The 17,560-nt window shown below is 47.2% G+C and overlaps 1 protein-coding gene across 2 annotated transcripts in view; it reads right to left on the bottom strand.

Annotated features, from left to right (window-relative positions):
• Nucleotides 1–17,560, bottom strand: part of PRKCG (protein kinase C gamma) — a 1,134,441-nt gene that overhangs the window by 653,233 nt on the left and 463,648 nt on the right. For both annotated transcript variants that reach the window (XM_085616481.1, XM_085616482.1), the window contains exon 3: nt 5,443–5,525. In XM_085616481.1, coding sequence (XP_085472607.1) covers nt 5,443–5,525 — 83 coding nt within the window. The remainder of the gene's footprint in view (nt 1–5,442; nt 5,526–17,560) is intronic.

Genomic DNA, 17,560 nt, shown 5'->3' with positions numbered 1-17,560 from the left:
TGTCCTGAGCATCATATTAGCTGGGACCTGCCTTGCTAATGTCTCCTACATGATTTTACGCGATGCTAAACTACGTGGTAATACGAGGCAGCAGTAACTGAGTTACCAAGTACTACACTGCTTCAACACTATTACAGCTCCCTTTAAGTGGCCCTCTAAATGAGGGACAGAACACTGGAGAGATCTTGTCAAACACATGTCCACCCAGAGTGCAGCAATCTGTAATGTGCTTGCAATATAAAGTCGAGCAATTGAAGACAGAGACTTCAATTAAACCTTGCAGGCCCTGAGTAACCACAAAACGAGTCTGAGCAACGCTAAGGTCCCCAGATTCCAATACGCGTAATGTAGGTGGCTGTATTGCAATCAAAGCTGTGAAATAAAAAATACCATATTATAGAATAGCCTGCTTATTATAGTGTACGTTTTAATTGAAAATGTAGTCATTAAATGACAGAGGCCTAGCTTCTACATGCTGCAAGTATAAAATAATATGACAATATGAAAATGAACAATGTTTTGTTTATGAGCGCACACACAGCCGTGTGTCTGCTTCAGAGCATTGCGACAAAGAGGTTGGGAGAGGGAATATACCACTAGAGAGGTGAAGGGGTGTTCTCTGTTAATATGACGTCTGATATGTTCCTCCGACACCTGTGGAATTTCTATATTGGATGCTGGCACCAAACAACCATCAAGTCCTTGCAGTAGCATACATGTGTGCATGTGTGGCTCTGTTTGTTGTGCCATGTAAAGCACTGTGCTGCTCCTCAGGTAAGACATGCTATATAAATGCCCAAAATATATGGCGGAACAAGCCCGAAGGCCAAGTTCCTTTATAAGGTCACGGAACTCCGTGAATTTGTCGCAAAAAGATTTTAGAATCAGTTTAAAGTAAGTCCGATTTAAACAGGGCAGAGGCTCAAAATATGTAGAAAAAAAGCGAGCGCTTCCATTTTTCCTGTAATGACCTTTAGTGTGCAAAAAAGAAACATTGCCATAAATATGTCCTTTCTGCTCATCAGTGTTTGAGAAAAACCCATAAGAATGAAAAGCCAGTTTTCGTGCATGTGAGTTTAAACCACAGCTGAAATGATGCTCCATGTCCTGCCTATACACTTGGCTACGGGCTCTGGCAGCAGGCACTGTGACTCAGAACTCAATTGTAATGGGATATTACAGTTTAGTAGCTACTTTATTTCATTGTTACAGGCTACTAGAGAAAATCATTCGTAATAAGGAAATTAGAAAAGGGCTTTTAGGTAGGGCTTGAAGGTGCCGCAAGGGAGAGTTCAACCCCCCTAAAGTCTGGCATAGCCTGCCGGATCTGCAGACCGGGGGGGGGGGGGGGAGCGATGGGGGATGGGTGGGGGGGTTAGTTCAGAATACTAACGCAGTGACACTGCAATTATGCGGCAGGGGAGTATCCAATTATGCAACAACGTTGACTAAATTATGTGGCAAGAAAATGCTAATTTAGCAGCACAATTTGGCATATATTGAAGCAGTGTTACTTTACTATTTTGTCACTTTCACACCTTAACACTGTATGGGCAAAGGGCTCACCTCATTATTATCAAAAAAGGCCTGCCACTTGCAGCAGCACATGCTGTAACGTTTTAAGGCACTCATGAGCTCTCCGAGTTAGAAATAAATAATTTTTGTTAAAAACTGCAAATTATGCCAAAGGTGATGATGCATTATGTGGCAAGTACGAGAAATCCATCCTAATGTGGAAAACGACGCAGCCTGAGAATCTCAAAACAGCTTAATTTCAGTTTCCCTGAGGAAGCGCTTAGACTTAAATGCCGCTGCAGGTTTTAACACTGCAAGAATGCTGAGAGTTGCGCTGCTCTCTGAGTGTCTGTACGTGAGCAACAGTCGGAAACGCAGAAAGCATGCACTGCATTGCTTTTGCATTTAAATAGCGCTCCCTGTGCATGACAAGGCGTCAAAGCACTTTCTGTGCATAGGTATCATGCTGCTCTGTAGGTTTTTGACCACGAGCAAGCACTTACTGAGATCATGAATATATTCAGGGCTTGAAATGGGATGAAAAAACTAGGGGGGTCTCTCAAATGGGCGTGGCCAATGTAATTAAGGGCGTGGCTTAAAAACACTTAAGCTAAAAATCTGTGCTTAGCATGGCGTGCCGCCCGACTTGAATTTTGCTGTTTCTGTCTGCATCCAGATATACAATACAATAAGTAACATCATACCTACAACAAGTCAGTACTATTGGCTTTGTCAATGGTTGTTAGTTGTGTAAGATAAATAAGCAGTAACTATGGATTGCAGATAATATTGAAAAAGCTTCCACATAAAGCCCTGGTGACACCACAACAATGTTGCTGCTCCTGAGTTTCAAAAAGAGAAGGGAAATCCAGAGAGAAAATGACTCTCTTTAAAGGATTTCCTTTCTCCTATAACGCTCTCCTGGCATGACGTCATGCCGTAACTTCTCCACTAGTGAGTAGTGAGCCCTGTGAGCATGCGCACATCGATGTGCCTACTGTCACTGCGAGGGCACAAAACAGAGCCCGATAGAGACCAGAGCTCCTCTAAAAAACTGCCAGTAATCAGCACCGGTGAGACCCGGCCCACTTAAAGCCCTGAATATATCCATACACTCTGCTCCAACTGGATACACATACCACTTCAGGCACCTCCTTGCACAGTGCAGAAGGATAATTGCATTTCCTACTGCTTTGTTTGATGTTAGGAAAGAAAGAAGGCTTTAAGGGGAGAGAAGTAAAGCAAAGTAGAGAACGATTAACAAAGGACGCCACATCCCAAGGATGCCACATCCTGTTCATTGAAGGGCTCTTGGTCCAGGGCAATGCTTAATTTTTACCGGTGTTTTCTGGTGCTCGGCACTTAATTGTCAGCACTGGCTCTAGGGACAGTCCACCACATGGTGGCGCTGTCCTTTAATTTTGAGATGAGCATAACACCTTTGTTAAGTCAATATACAATGAAAATGAGTAATACCAGCCTCTCGTGTCAATATTATAGCTTCGTGTGGCCTGAAATAGTGTAAATTGTCACACTTGTAGGAGTGTGATGGTTAGGTGTTATGCTAGTACTGCCACTGGCGGCGCTAGCGGGGTATGGGCGGTGCAAGCTGCAGCGGCCATCCGAGAAGGGCCCTGGCACTTAATTTTTCACAAATTAAGCACTGGTCCAGGGGATCCCTCAGACATCTGTCATCTTTACCCTGAGGTGTGAAGGGGGCCCCTTCAAGCTCCCTTACGCTCCGGTATAAGGGCCAGAAGAAGAAAAAGTTAACGAATTAGTGGGAAAATTGATCTTTTCCAGCAGGATGTGAGTTGAACGGCTCAATAAGGGCCAGGCTGGTCCTGCACGTAGGTTTCATTTCTGCCAATAGATTCTCCAGTAGATTCCCCAGCTGTCTGCTGCCTGTAACTCTCCTGAGCATGATAAGTATGCAGAGGCTCTGCTCGGTGACCTGTTCTCCACTTCCTGCCCGCGGCGCTGAGCGCCACTCCGCGGCAGCTCAAACAGGCACATCAAGAGTTTCACACCAGCAGCATCCACTAAGCAGCTTCCAGTGTCAGCTGAGACAGGTGTGCAATGCAAATAACTTCTCACTCTGAATGCAGAGTAAGATATATAAATGTGTGTGTGTGTATATATAGATGGGGACTGGAGAAGAGGATGGGAATAGGAGAGAAAGGGGAGAGGGAGGAGAAGCAATGAGAAGAGGCAGGGGCGAGGTGAGGACAGGAGCAAGGGCATTGCTTTCGGGAGGGTGTTTGGGATGTGACACCCCCAAAGATATACTTTCATGGGTTGGTAGTTAGGGCTGGGGAACTTGAGTCGGGTCTGCTATCTCTGTGTCAATGTTTCTTGTCGTGAGGCAAGACGGAAAGACAAAACAGTGACCTTTGATGTAAACAAGAGAAAGAGAGAGACATGCCCAACTGGTGGCTGAATATGAAAATGAGAAACCAGATAATCTGGAATTAATACCGGCTTCGCTCGCTGGCGCTTGTCCAACGAATGTGATCCTAGGCAAATTCTTAAATTCCCACAGCCTACTGTTACTTTGTTATCACATAAGAGCACACTTTTAAATACTTGGGTTCAGGATGTGCACAGTATAAGGACATCTCACATTTGATTTAATAGACACTGAGAAAGAAAAAAACGTAGTTGTACTCATGCACAAAAAACAAGATCTAAGTAGCACAGAAGAGCATTATACAAAGTAATGAGAAGACCACTATATGAGCATGCCTTCCATACCCAATGAGCATCTATACAACGAGCCCCTAGGGAAGGTTTATTCATTGAACACATGTGCACTAGAAAAAGCCTAAAGATTTAGCTGAAGGCCTTCCTCTAACACGCTCTCAAAATGGCAGATGCCATGTGACCCCCTTAGTCTCCCAACCCCCCCACCGCCAAGGCAGCAGGCCAAATTTAGCTAGCTAGGCTCAGCCAAGCTGATGAAACAAACCATAGCCGGCAAAGAACGTCAAACCGCGTGAAATGAATGTAGCCATATATGGGCCACCACCCTCTGCCCATCAACAAGGCTAGTTTGATCCAGTCTGTTTTATGTGACTACAAAAATGGTGCAAAATGGACTTTACTCTTTATTCTAAAGTACGACACGTAACATGCGTGTACTAAGGTCAGCGAATTTGTAGGCTGGTCTTTCGAAAATGTGTGACAGAGAAATATAGGAATGTCATATTGCACACCTTTTTTCAATTAAATCAATTATACCATTATGTAACTAAATCGAGCAAATGTAACTACCCGCTGGATCCCTGACTCGAAGCTACTCTAACAGAGAGATTTGCTCCAGAGAGTGCGGTCGCTAAGAGTGCCGTCGTCATTAGATAGCCAAAACGTCATTGGCTTGCCCTTCAAATAATTTAATGGACCTCCCTACTCCCACCCCGTGATTAAAACAATGCATTTTGTGTCTTTTTTGTTACATCTCAAATTGTTTAGAAATGGACACAACTCTGTTTTTTTCTCCTAGGAGAGTAATAGCACATGCCATGATGTCACATGTGCTAAATGACCAAGATCTGTAGCTTCCAAGTGATGTCCATTCAATAAAATCTTTGGGGTCAGCCTTCGGGGCAAGCGTGTTTCAATTTGTACTTGTTTTGGGTGACCAGGGTACAAATGAAATATTCAGGATGGAAGATTCTCAGGTGCATAGAGGCAGTCAGGCTGTGCAGGCTGACATACAAACAAATAAACAAACATGATAGAAATACCAAAAAACTCTTTATGAACGAGCCTAAAGGGGTGGAGAGCTAAGATATTGGTAGGTGAGTGACATTCAAAGGATTGAACAATGTAATGAAGCGTGGAAGCTTGGATTAGACCCCGAGTGTAATTTATATGCCAGCGACGGGTCATGGGCACCACAGCTCTGCATCACTTGGAGGTACTTACATCTGCCTGAGGGCCTTTCCCTGCACCAGGACACTCAAATGTGACGAATTCATGGCACCGCTTGTGGACCACAAAGCTGCACACTAGAAAGAGAAGAGTCAGAACGTTAGACACCCATAAAATATGCAGGAAGGAAACGATGACCCAATTATCAACAGATCCGGCATAAAAAATACATATGGCTCTAAGCCACGCAGAGTCTGTGACAGTCGAGAGCATCCCATCTCTACTTATGCATTTCCGCCCTGGTGGGAAAGTGGCTTGTAGAAAATCCATTTGGCGAGCAGGTAACCTGGTGTGACCTACATGCCATACATTACTCACAGCAGGCATGCAGGTAATGGGGTCCAGGTGTAAATCTAACATGAGGAAGCAAAAAATGCGAATAACTTCATGTATAGCTCACGCGTGATTGATAAATCATGAAAGGTCTAAGGTGAGCTACATCCACGTAAATTACACATGGCATACATAAACTACATTCCTTCTCGACACTTAATTGTAAGCTTATTGGTGCATCTATTGCAGGCGCGCAACACCCATTGGACTCATAGGGCTTCAGCCCCCCCCCCCGTCATGTGTGTCGCCCGGAATGAGACAGCTTCCCGGGCGCCCACACAGTCGCACCCGAGCACTTCACAGGTCTTTAACCTCTTCTATGCCCATGACGAGATAGTCTCGTCATGGAGCACGGTTGCGCTGTGCCCATGACGAGACTATCTCGTCATGGACCCCGCCCGCTAATGTAACGCCCGGCACAGGAGGGGGAAAGGGCGGGGCACTGAAGGGGTTAAAAGACCATTTGCATGTTAATGAGGCCTCGCTGTTGTTTCACCCCTTCTAAGAGCCCCTGCAGCTCCACTCTCCCTAATGCTTAAAGTTTCAGCCCCCCCCCCCGAAATTTTTTCTTAGCCCCCCCCCCCCCCGAAATTTGGATCTACTTGCGCCTCTGATCTATTGTGCACCTGAGCGTTAGAGGCGCATGAGAGCAGAAGGTCCAGAAAGGGGCGCCATACTGCTCTTTTTCATATGTTGTGTAGAGACAAGATAGATTTGTTGGGAAGAAAACCAGGTGGAATGTGATATATTTAAACAATAGAACCAAGTGCCTGATTTAGATCGTGGCGGACGGGTTACTCCATCACAACGGTGAGAGATATGATATCCCATCCACTGAAACATAAATACCATTATATTCTATGGGATTTATATTTCGACCGGCGGGGTAGCCGTCACTGTTGTGACAGAGTAATCCATCCGCTAAGGCCCTAAGTAAGAAAATGTTGTAAATCTGCCAAATAGTTGTAAATTATGACCACGCGTAGCATATTGTAAAACTAAATAGAATATGCTGTTTTTGTAAGTCAGCAGGCCTTTGATTTGTTGCTTCTTCTGACTTTGAAAGAACTGTCTCTATCAGTGGCGGCCCGCGGAGGGAGTGCTGTGGGGCGGTGAGGCAGGGCGGGAGGGGCAGGGTGAGGGGTAGTAAACTACGGCTCACGGCCGACCGGAGTAATGCAAATAAATAAATAAACAAAACGAATTTCATTGTGCGCCCTGAAACGCTAAATGCATTTCAGCACGCGCAATTACATTTGTTTTTTTATTTATTTACATTACTCCGTCCGGTGTGCCGTGAGCCGGAGTTTTCAACGCCCCATCCCCCGCCCCACTGCCCTGCGGCACTCCCTCCATGAACCGCTACTGGTCTCTATTATTTTGGAAATGGAACACTTTCTTCCCAGCCTTGAATGTTTTCCATTCCCTATTGCTGTTCCAGTATATGTTACATTATGTTCTTTACCAAATTCATACCCTGACACCAAATCCCAGAGTGGCAACTAGAAACAGTGGCAGTCTCGTCTTAAGGATTTTTGGGGCCCTGGGCAAGACCTATGTGGCAACCTTGTGTTCATAAGTTTACTGCCCATTTCTGCTAATTCAAGCCACTATTATGCCAACAAAAACTTTCAGAAATGAGCTTCACACAAAAACAGCTAAAAACATGTCTTTCTAGGGCCCCGAAAATCCAGAGTCACAGAGGTAGGCAGAAAGGAGAGAGGCTGGATATATATATAGTCAGAGGCAGGGGCAGTGCCTCCGTTTGAGCGGAGGAGCGTTGAGGTTAATTCATGACCATTTTATTTTACGTCTACCCATCCTGAACCAAGTGTCAGGGCGGGGCATGCTGAGTGGCAGCTAATGCGCATTATAAACCTCTCAAACCGGCTGTCTTTGACAGCCGGGTGGAGAGCCTACACAAGCTTCCAGTGTCCACGGGAGCGGCAAGAGAGGCCGCTCCCTCTAATCCTGTCACTGCTCACATGCAGTGCTAGGATTGGTTAAGACCAGCTGGACGTGATGTCAGGAGAAGAAGACGACTGTAGCAAGGAGGACGTGTCTCTGGAAAGCATGGTAAGTACCTTTTTGTTTATTTCCTTTATGGATTTATTTTAATTTATGTATTTTTGTATGTATTATCCCATTTTCCCTCCCCTCCAATCGTCTTAGTTTCCAACCGTCAGGGGTGAGCTAGGTAAAAAGATTGTTCACTTTCCCAGGGGACCGCTTGGAAAGTGGGAGTCGTGGACAATTGCCTACTTTGCCCATGCCTAAAACATCTCACACAGTGGCTATATTTAGGGCAGACAAAAAAACAACCTGATTTGCTTGCGCCTGTGAATAGCCAGTGACCGGGGTCCGCTTAGTACTAGGGGGCAGATCTACAAGGAAGTGCCGCAGCATGGCACCGCAAGCTCTTTGGCTGCGCCACGCTGCGGCACTTCCAAAGCACAGGAATGCGACATATTTACAATATAATGTCGCATTCCTGTGCTCTCCCCTGCGCTGGCACACAAACTGCAGCCATGCGCCGGCGCAGGCACCCTTGCGCCTTGGTGCAAAGATGCCTGCGTCATGGGGAGATTGTTTTTGTGCAGGAAGGGGCACCTTCCTGCACAAAAACAATCACTACAGGCATTTTCCTCTTTCAACGCGGGCTGTAGAATGCAGGATGCTTTGAAAGAGGAAAAAGCGAGGAGAAATTAAAACATTTCTCCTCGTTGCGCCTCGCTACGCCTCCCCTGGGGAGGCTTAGCATTGACACGCATTTCCAGATTTACGATTTCTTGTAAATCTGGAGATGTGTCTCGTTCCATGGGTGTTGCGTGGGAACACCCACAGCAACACCCATGGAACGCCCCTTCCACGCAAAGTGCTGCATGTGAAGGGGCTATATTTACAAGGAGAGGAAAAGTCTCTCTCCTTGTAAATATGGAGAAGTGAAATGCGGCTCCAGCACGTCACAAAAAGTGATGTACTGGTGGCGCAGGGGGCTTATAAATCTGCCCCTAGGTGTTTTGTTTAGTGGGCCTGTACATTAATGCCGAAAGGGCATATATGAGAAACGTTCAGTCACAAAGTACACATTAGATCTGGAGCCACCTCTCCCTATACAGACCCACATTTTGAAAATGACTAACCCCAACATCTTTATTGCCTGCAGACCTTTCCTAGAAACCGAACACTCACTCTGCCAAGGCATCTCCAAGTCTCTCTTCCATATAATCTCTTTTCAGTTGAAATGCTGGCCTTTGTCATGGATTCCTTTCCCGTTATAATAATGTTTACCTTTTTGAAACACGTTCTCTCATAGTTTAGAAGTTGTTTCTAAAGTTTTAGTTCAAATACGCAGAGTAGCTATTTTCTCAAATTGAAAAAGGTGGCAAAACACATGCTCTCACTTGGGGGTAGGGATGATAAAAACAGGTGTTGAACTATCTAAATATATATTTATCTATCTAATATGCAAACACAAACTCCATTCAAAAATAGAACGAGTTCAAGGAAATATATCTTTGGTGCACTACTGGGAGATTTACACGCCTGTCTCTCCATATTCAGGTGGTATTTAAAATACAGCGGAACACTTAAACATGCAAGAATAACTACAAATAAATTAGGCCTGATTTAGAAGTGGTCAGGAATGAAACAGCCTGTCCTGTTGGCCCACCTCTCCCAACCCCCGTCTCATTTGCAAATGGGGAATGCCTGCTTTCTCAATGGTGAGCCCTCTCGGCATTGGGCTTCCGTTCTGTATTCCTTGTCTCAAGAGAGCTCCATGTTTAGGGTAGACCCTCCTTCACTATGTCCAATATCATTCTTGTTTTGTCTGAAACCAGCTTGCACAGAAAGAAAATGCTCAAAAGTCCTCCATATGCTGGAAGAAAACTCCTAGGGCGTGACACCGTTTTGTATTCTCTAATGAAAGGAGACTTGGTGGCGATGGCATTATCGCCTTAGATCAGGACGCCAGCTGACACAAATGTTTACCGCATGTCCATTCTTCTTTTGTATCTTCTTTTTATTGTTTTTTGACAAAACAAAACAACTGCCCCCGCCCAAAACAAAAGCATGTAGACAAGTTCTCATCCACCAATATACATTGTGCCTCCTTCTCCTTGATTAGGATCCTGGGTAGATCCTCATCCCAATAGATCTCGACCCTACCCAGGCAGTTCACCTTATGTCTTCCCTCAGTTACATCCACGCTCCCCATACTTTGTTGCACCCCCTTGTCCGATGGATCTGCCGTTCCGTTCACATGCACCAGTCTATTCCTTCCTCCCATTCTCACCTAGTTGGCATCATTCTAGCACCCCAATATTTTAGGTGGGGCCTACGGGCCACCATCAAGGCCGAATCACTAAAACGCTGGGCATATCTATCCAAAGAATGTTCCCTCCAGATGCCCAGGGTATGCGTAGCACCAAGACACTCCTGCGGAGTGATAGCCCCACTTTATAAATAATATATATATACATACATAACCAATTAGAGTGTAATCTGTATCTCGTAGCCCAGGGTCTCTAAAAATGTGCTCACCAATTCGCCCACAGTAAGCCCTGTTCCCCATACACTCCCACAGCGTGTGAAGCACGGTGCCCCTCGTCCACAAGCAGCGAAGGCAGAGGTGGGCAGTTACCCTGCCCATCCGAAACAGTTGGGTCACCGTACAATATGCTCTGTGTAGTATCTTCAACAGGATCAGATGGAATCGCGCCTTAATTACCACTTCACTGGTGTATCTGCATACCTGACCCCAATCATCATCCTCAAGCCTGCCCAGGTCTCTCTCCCATTTCTCCCTGAGGGGGTCTAGTGGCTGGAGTCTATTGTTCAGCAGGGTGGAATAAATGTGGGATACTGCATGCTCCTTCAGAGGGGCAACAAGCACCTTGTATTCTGACGGGGATTCATCCTCTATGAAGCCTCCTCTATGAAGCCCACCCTTCTCCAGGATGTATTTCATTTGTTGATATCACAGCATCTAACACCCCATAAGTTCAAATTCTGTCTGCAGTGTGTAAAGGGGTCTTTCAGACACAACAAATATAATTTAATAATATTCTTTAATGGAGCTTGTAAATCAGCCTCCACATCTATCCCAGTGTATCAATTGAATGCCCCTTGAGCATTCCGTCAGTCTTAACATTCTTTTTGGAACTAATGACATCATAGTGTCATTTACACATTACTACATTCTCCCCCCTCCCCTCTAAAACAAATTAAATAAAATAATAACAGAAATAAGAAAAATAATGTGAACAAGGTAAACAGATCAACAATGTTCAATTAATCTTTTTGGTCATTTAGCTATTCTTTCTGATTTTCTCTGAGTCCATTCTTCTTGTTGATTACTATTGAAAAGAAGTCTTCATTTTTCATGTGTGTCTTCATCCCATCCTCGTCACCAATGTAAAGGAGTCTTCCAGACACAACAAATATAATTTAATAATATTCTTTAATGGAGCTTGTAAATCAGCCTCCACATCTATCCCAGTGTATCAATTGAATGCCCCTTGAGCATTCCATCAGTCTTAACATTCTTTTTGGAACTAATGACATCATAGTGTCATTTACACATTACTACACAGTGCAGCAAACAAAATCAATGCCCCTTCTTTCCAGACATCTCCCAGCTTGGAAATATCAGAGAGATCCCATTTCCAGTGGCCCTCAATCTCACTCAACCCACGCAGGAAGTCTGAGTCACACATGGGGGTTCTACAGCATTAATTTACCCCACCATCCTAGTTCTCGTGTAGCCCATTTCCACACTGTCACCACTGTCTTTATGGGATATGGCAGGGGGGCAGCCCCCTTCCATCATAGAATCTCTGCAGGTAGAGACCATTGTTACCCTGTCTGCCTGCCGAGATGGTTCCGCTGGTTCGAAAAGGCCCAGTCATTTACCACCTGCAGCTGGGTGGCCCAGTAGTAGAGCTGGAGGTTTGGAAAAGAAATGCCCCCATCAGCCTGAGGTCTAGTCAACAATGGTAAAGCAATACGGAGGATCCCAGCATCCCCGCTGGTAAATTTATCTGAATCCGGGAAGGGGGTGTTCTACAGTATGTATAAAAACGTAGGCAAGTAAATCATTTTGTGTAGGGACGCCCGGCTCAGAAGGGGCAGGGGGAACTTTCACCACATCGCGGCAGTATGCTTCAAGGACTCTTAGCAAGTTCCTCTAAAAAATCAGATCCCGGTATGGGGTCACAAAGATTCCCAGGTATTGGAATCCTTCAGTCTCCCATTGAAATGGGTAATCCAGTGTTCAGTTCAGGCCCTTCCTCCATATGGGGAATGCTACTGATTTGTGCGAATTAATCTGGTTTCCTAAATAGGAGCCTAAGATTTCTAGGATACGCAGGATTCTCAGAATGGAGTTTGGTGGCAGTGGGTCCAGGGCCGCCACAAAAAAATAGCAGAGATAACGAGCACCCTTGTCTAGTATCCCTTGATAGTGCACTGGGCCCTTATAGAGCAGCCTCACCCAAGAGAGGAAATAAGCGTCAATGCATATCTTATTCCGCACCTCCAGCAATTATGGTCATTCCAATTAATTAAAGGCCTTCTTGGCGTCACGGGATAGAAAGACCGGGGTTTCCTCATGCCTAGTGCTGCGTGCCAAACAACCCATCAAATGCCTTAAGTTGTGTTGCGTGGCCCTGTATGGCATGAACCCAGACTGGTCTGGGTCAACCAGGGAGTTCAACACTTGTGCAAGGCAGTTTGCCATAATTTTTGGCAGCACCTTTGTCTCCACATTAATCAAGGAGATCGGCCGATAAGAGGCACAATCATTTGCCGGCTTACCCTCTTTATTTATCAGGGCTATCCTCGCCTCCCTAAGGTCCGGCAGCAATATGCCTTGAACCCTTGCCCTAGCAAACATTTTAAGCAGCAGCTTCACCACTTTGAGTTTTACACATTTACAAAACTCAAGTGGAAGCCATTAGAACCAGGGGTCTAGCACTGCTGAGCTGGAATATGGCTACTGCTACCTCACCCTCAGTGACCTCTGCATTCACTTGGTTCATCTGGTCAGGGTTCAGGCTGGTAGTCAGGAGGTCATCAAAAAAAGCCTCCAGTTCCCTACTATTGGACATGGCTTGCATTATGTACATCCCCTCCAAATATTTGACAAATGCTTGCGCAATTTCCAAGGGACCCTCCTGGAGCCCCACCCCACCCAAGCATAACCCCCATCCTCAACTGTGTCCTTCGTCCTTCTTTGCCAGCCAGGCCAGAATCTTCCCTGCTTTGTTACCCAACTTGTAGAGTTTACCCTGTCAAACTCGAAACTGAGCCCTGGCGGACCAGGGGCACATACTCTTGCCTTGCCGTCTCTATGCTATGTGAGGGTTCCCGTGAAGGTGAGGTGACATAGCTGCTCTCCAACTCTAGCAGTTTATGCTCCATCAACTGGATGTCTTCATCCCTCTTACGTCTGTTGCCCACTACATGTGCAATGAGTTGACCCCTAAGGATGGTTAAGTAGGCCTCCCACAAGTCAACTTCAGATTGTAAGTAGCCCTCATTCTCCAAGAAATACTGTTCCATCACCATGACCATCAGACACCTATTGGTGTTGTCTGTGAGCTCCCAAAGGATCCAGTCGCCAAGTTCCCCTTAATCCCGGGAGGCCCATCTGAACCACTATGGTCTGAGCGATCTGAGATCCCTTGTGTGAAAAAGGTTCTGTGGGTGAATCTACCCAACTGATGCCTAGACACCAGGAAGTGGACCAGCATTGATAAGGTGCCCATGGAGTTTGCCGCGTACGAGTATTGGCATTGACCTGGATGTGTCTAATGCCACAGGCAGGCCAGTACCATGGCCTTTGTAAAGGCGGACAGACGCTTGTCTGTCCTGGAACGCTTCCCCGTTCTCGTAACCTGTCTAGGCCCCCTCGTAAAGTCAGGTTATGATTACCTCCTATAGCACTTCTAGGGCACCCAGATGTTCTAAGCTCGCAGACTGCAGGCCAGGGGGGAAGTACCAGGAGCTCAACACCAGTTCCGTGCCATAGTACCTCTTGTAAATCACCGCTTGACATCTATTCTCAGTGACCCATGTTTTGTGGACCTCTTACAGAAGGGATCTTCGAAACCAGCAGAACGTACCTACCGTGGCCCAGGAACCTACAGTTATAACCCACAAGTTATTAACCACAATATTTGTCTCCTGTAGTAGGACCACATCGTGGTTACGTCTCAGCAGGTACCTTCTCATGACCCCTCTCTTGAGTTTATAACCCAAACCATTCATGTTCCAGAAGAGAATCTTCAAGGTTAGGCCACTGTTCCAGCCTACTGATGCCCTGCTCTCCATTTGACGTCTGAGTCATTGCCCACACTTCCAGCCCATGTCTGCCAGGACCCACACAATATCACACATGCCCTCGAACAAACTCGACCCCATCATTGCCCCCCACCCAAGCACCTTGTGCTGTGGGCTCAGTACTGTGCACCTCCCCAATGCCCAAGATGTCAGTTGCCCTTTTATCATAACTTGAACAAAGTCTGAGGATAGCCTCCAACTACGGATGGTGAACCATTATAAATGCTGTAAGGAGAGGGTTGACCCTCCAGACCATCAAATGGCCCCCATCTGATGCACTCGGACATGCCCCTTAGCAGGTGCACCTTCTGTCATATCTGACCCCAGAATCAAACCAGAACCTTCAACTTCATATCAACAAGTCTGCCACCATGAGGGTCACCTTGGACAAGTCCCTCTCTTCTCCGCTCCTTCAGGAGTCCTTGGAGCCTTCCCCAGAGCCCTCCTCAAACTGTGCCAGTTTCACCCATCTGTTGCTGGTGGGGGGAGCAACGATCTTTCTGTGGCTCCACCACCACTTTCTCCCTTTTAATCACTACCTGGTCTTTCATGTGGGCCGCTTTCGATCTGCAGCGTGATCTACATCGTAACTTTGTGTCTGCCACTTGTCATATTCCACAGATTCCAGAGAGTCTGGGGACATGTCATCCCTACCCTCCAACCATGCCCACACCTCCCCATTGGGGTAAAGAATGTCATCCATAATACTCAATGTGGCCGGGTAGAGGAGTGCATATTTCAAGTTCATCATATGTAGGTTCCTTTTCACAATAATAAATGACTCCCTCTGGTGCTGCACCGCTTGGGCATAATCTGGGTAGATATTCCCCCCTCCAATTCCAATGAGCTCGGGCATTTTATAGGATGTCATCCCCATCACGTGAGTTGAGGAGCCTGGCAACAACTACTCTGGGGGCCACCAGTCGCAGCGGGCCTCCCGGGACTCTATGGGCTCTTCCCACTGTGTATAGTCTGGAGGCCTTGCCTTCAGCAGCCAGTCTTCCATATATAGTTCTGCACTGAAGCCTTCAGCCCACTCTGTTATGCCCAACTATTGCATATTATTGCATCAGGAGCATGCCTCTGCATCATCCACCCTATCCTGGAGGCGCACCACTGACTGCTACAGGGCTTGAAGTTTCTTCTCGTGGTCCCTGGGGATGGGCTGCAGATGGGCCACTTCAGACTTCGTCTCACCAATCCTGTCAACCAGTTTTTTGTCAGATCGGAGGAGGCCCAAGTCTAGAGTGACTGAGTCTATTTTATTCTCCAACAAGGTTTTGGTGTCCCCAATAGCCACTAGAATTGCCATCATGTGAGCCTCAAGTCCAGAGTTCGGTGAGCATCGGTCAGTGTCCCCGGAGGCCACCTGGTCCTGCCGCACCCTTGTCGGAGAGCCCTGTCTAGCTTGTTTGTTGTGCTAATGATGGGCAGTGCTGCCAGACCTGACTCCTCCAAGCCGCCATGTACTAAGTCCAGAGTTTGGGGCCGCCAGACACTATGTTGGCTGCTGGTACACAGCCATGCACTGCCCCCACTACCCACAAAAGGGCTGACTCCTGAGTCCCTCTAGAATGGGCGCCCATGTCGCCACGCCAAATGGTCTTCGCAAGACAACACCCTCTAGCCAGCAGCCAGCAAGAGCACCCCCAGCCAACCTCCATCAGACCTGGTGCCGATGTAGTATCTCCTCCTCTTTGGGAAGACTCTCAGCCTCCTCCAGTACACTTCAGATTACCACCACTGGTGGACCAGCTTCCCCATCTGCCTGTGGGTCGCCAACAGCCGTTCAGATCACCCCTGCTGTGAGAGGATTGTCTCTAGCCCCAGCAAGGGCACCAAATCATCCAGAGAGCACCCCCAGGGCTACTGCTGTCTCAGTCTTATGACCCAGCTCGATTCTGGGGCTACAGAGTCGAGCCATTTATGCACTGTCCAGGGCCCACACACCACACAATATCCTTCCCTGCAATGCAAGAGTAGAAGGGGGTTCAACAGTTCCCGTGGGGGGGCCTAGCCCCAGACAACCGCCGCCGCCAGTCACGGCCCACCTAATACTCTCCAGTTCACACAAGCAACCTCTTAGCAGGTGGGGCGCTGCCTCTCCGGCACCTCCCCGAGGGGCCCAATCCTTCACAGTTTCTTAGCCTACCCCAGTCACGCGCTATGAGGCTCTCCACAGCTCGGGTGCCACCAGGGGCCAGGCGAGTCGTTAGTTCATGCTGGATTATGTCTCCAAGCCGCTAGCCCTCATTCCATTATGAGGTGAGGCTCTACCGTCGGGCGTGCGGGTCGTTAAGAGGCTTGCGCCATCTTCACCATAGGTGCACCTGCCCATCAGGCCCTAATCGGGGCAGGCAACTAGCACACTGTGATCTCAGTGGGCCTCCGTGCCACCCCTTCTTACTTACTTGAGCAGGAGGAGACATTCAGCAGCCAGGCGGGAAGGGAGCCTGGGCTGTGGTGGCATCAAAATCCTCTCCGCTGGACCTTCCTCTCTAGCCCGTCGTGCTTTTAGCAGGTCCTGCGTTCCTTCACCGGGTCTTCGGTCACCAGGAGTGTTGCCACACTCTTCTCAGGTGACTGGGTCCAGAATGTCAGGGGCCCGCACCAGCCTTACAATACCTCCATGCAGCCACATTCACTCTCCACAGGGTCCCCACTCCTTGGGCACCATCTGGAGCAGTCAGTCATCACCCTGCATGTTGCGGGCCTCTGTGTCACCTCCTCCTACTCACCTGTGTCAGAGGAAGACCTCGGCCATCGGGTGCAGTACCCCTATCTGCACAAGCTATTCGGCATACACATACGTTGGATGCTGGCCAGCACGCACCTTGAGAAATTTTCACATACTAGATCGCACGGACTTGAGAAAGGGTTAAAGGATTTTGAAGTTATGGCTCATGATATGCAATTTCAGTAGTCCAGGTTTGTTTCTATGGATTAACGTGGCATTTAGAGACAGTGCATTGACCATGGGAAATGCATTCTCCATCAAACGCATGGTCATTCCAAGGTAGACTTTACAGTGGATGTGAAGTGGATATACAAGTGTAATTGTTTTTTCGCACATACCTGTCTCTGGTGTATTTTGATAATAAGCCAGACAACTCTGTCCCGAAGAGAATTAATTCAGCCTGCACTGAGGTGGGATAGTGAAGGAGACCAAAAGGCAGAGATATACTCTACTTGGTAAACTACATTGTAAAGGAATGTTAACTGGCTGAGAAACTAGCAGTGCTTAGGCATGGCCGGTCCCATATCAGGCATGAACCGGTACACCACCATGATGCATGTACTCATCATTTGTGTGATCTGCATGCACACATAGCCAGATGAGTAACATATAACTGGAAAAAATGCAGTGAATGATGGCTCATTTGATTATTAAAACTTCACAGAGATGGCTGCAAATGGCAAATTCTTTGTTGTC

The sequence above is a fragment of the Triturus cristatus genome, chromosome 7 (genome assembly GCF_964204655.1).
Source record: "Triturus cristatus chromosome 7, aTriCri1.1, whole genome shotgun sequence".
NCBI classification, from domain to species: Eukaryota; Metazoa; Chordata; class Amphibia; order Caudata; family Salamandridae; genus Triturus; species Triturus cristatus.
Note: the sequence above shows the minus strand (reverse complement) of the source record. Positions and strands in the feature narration are given on the sequence as shown.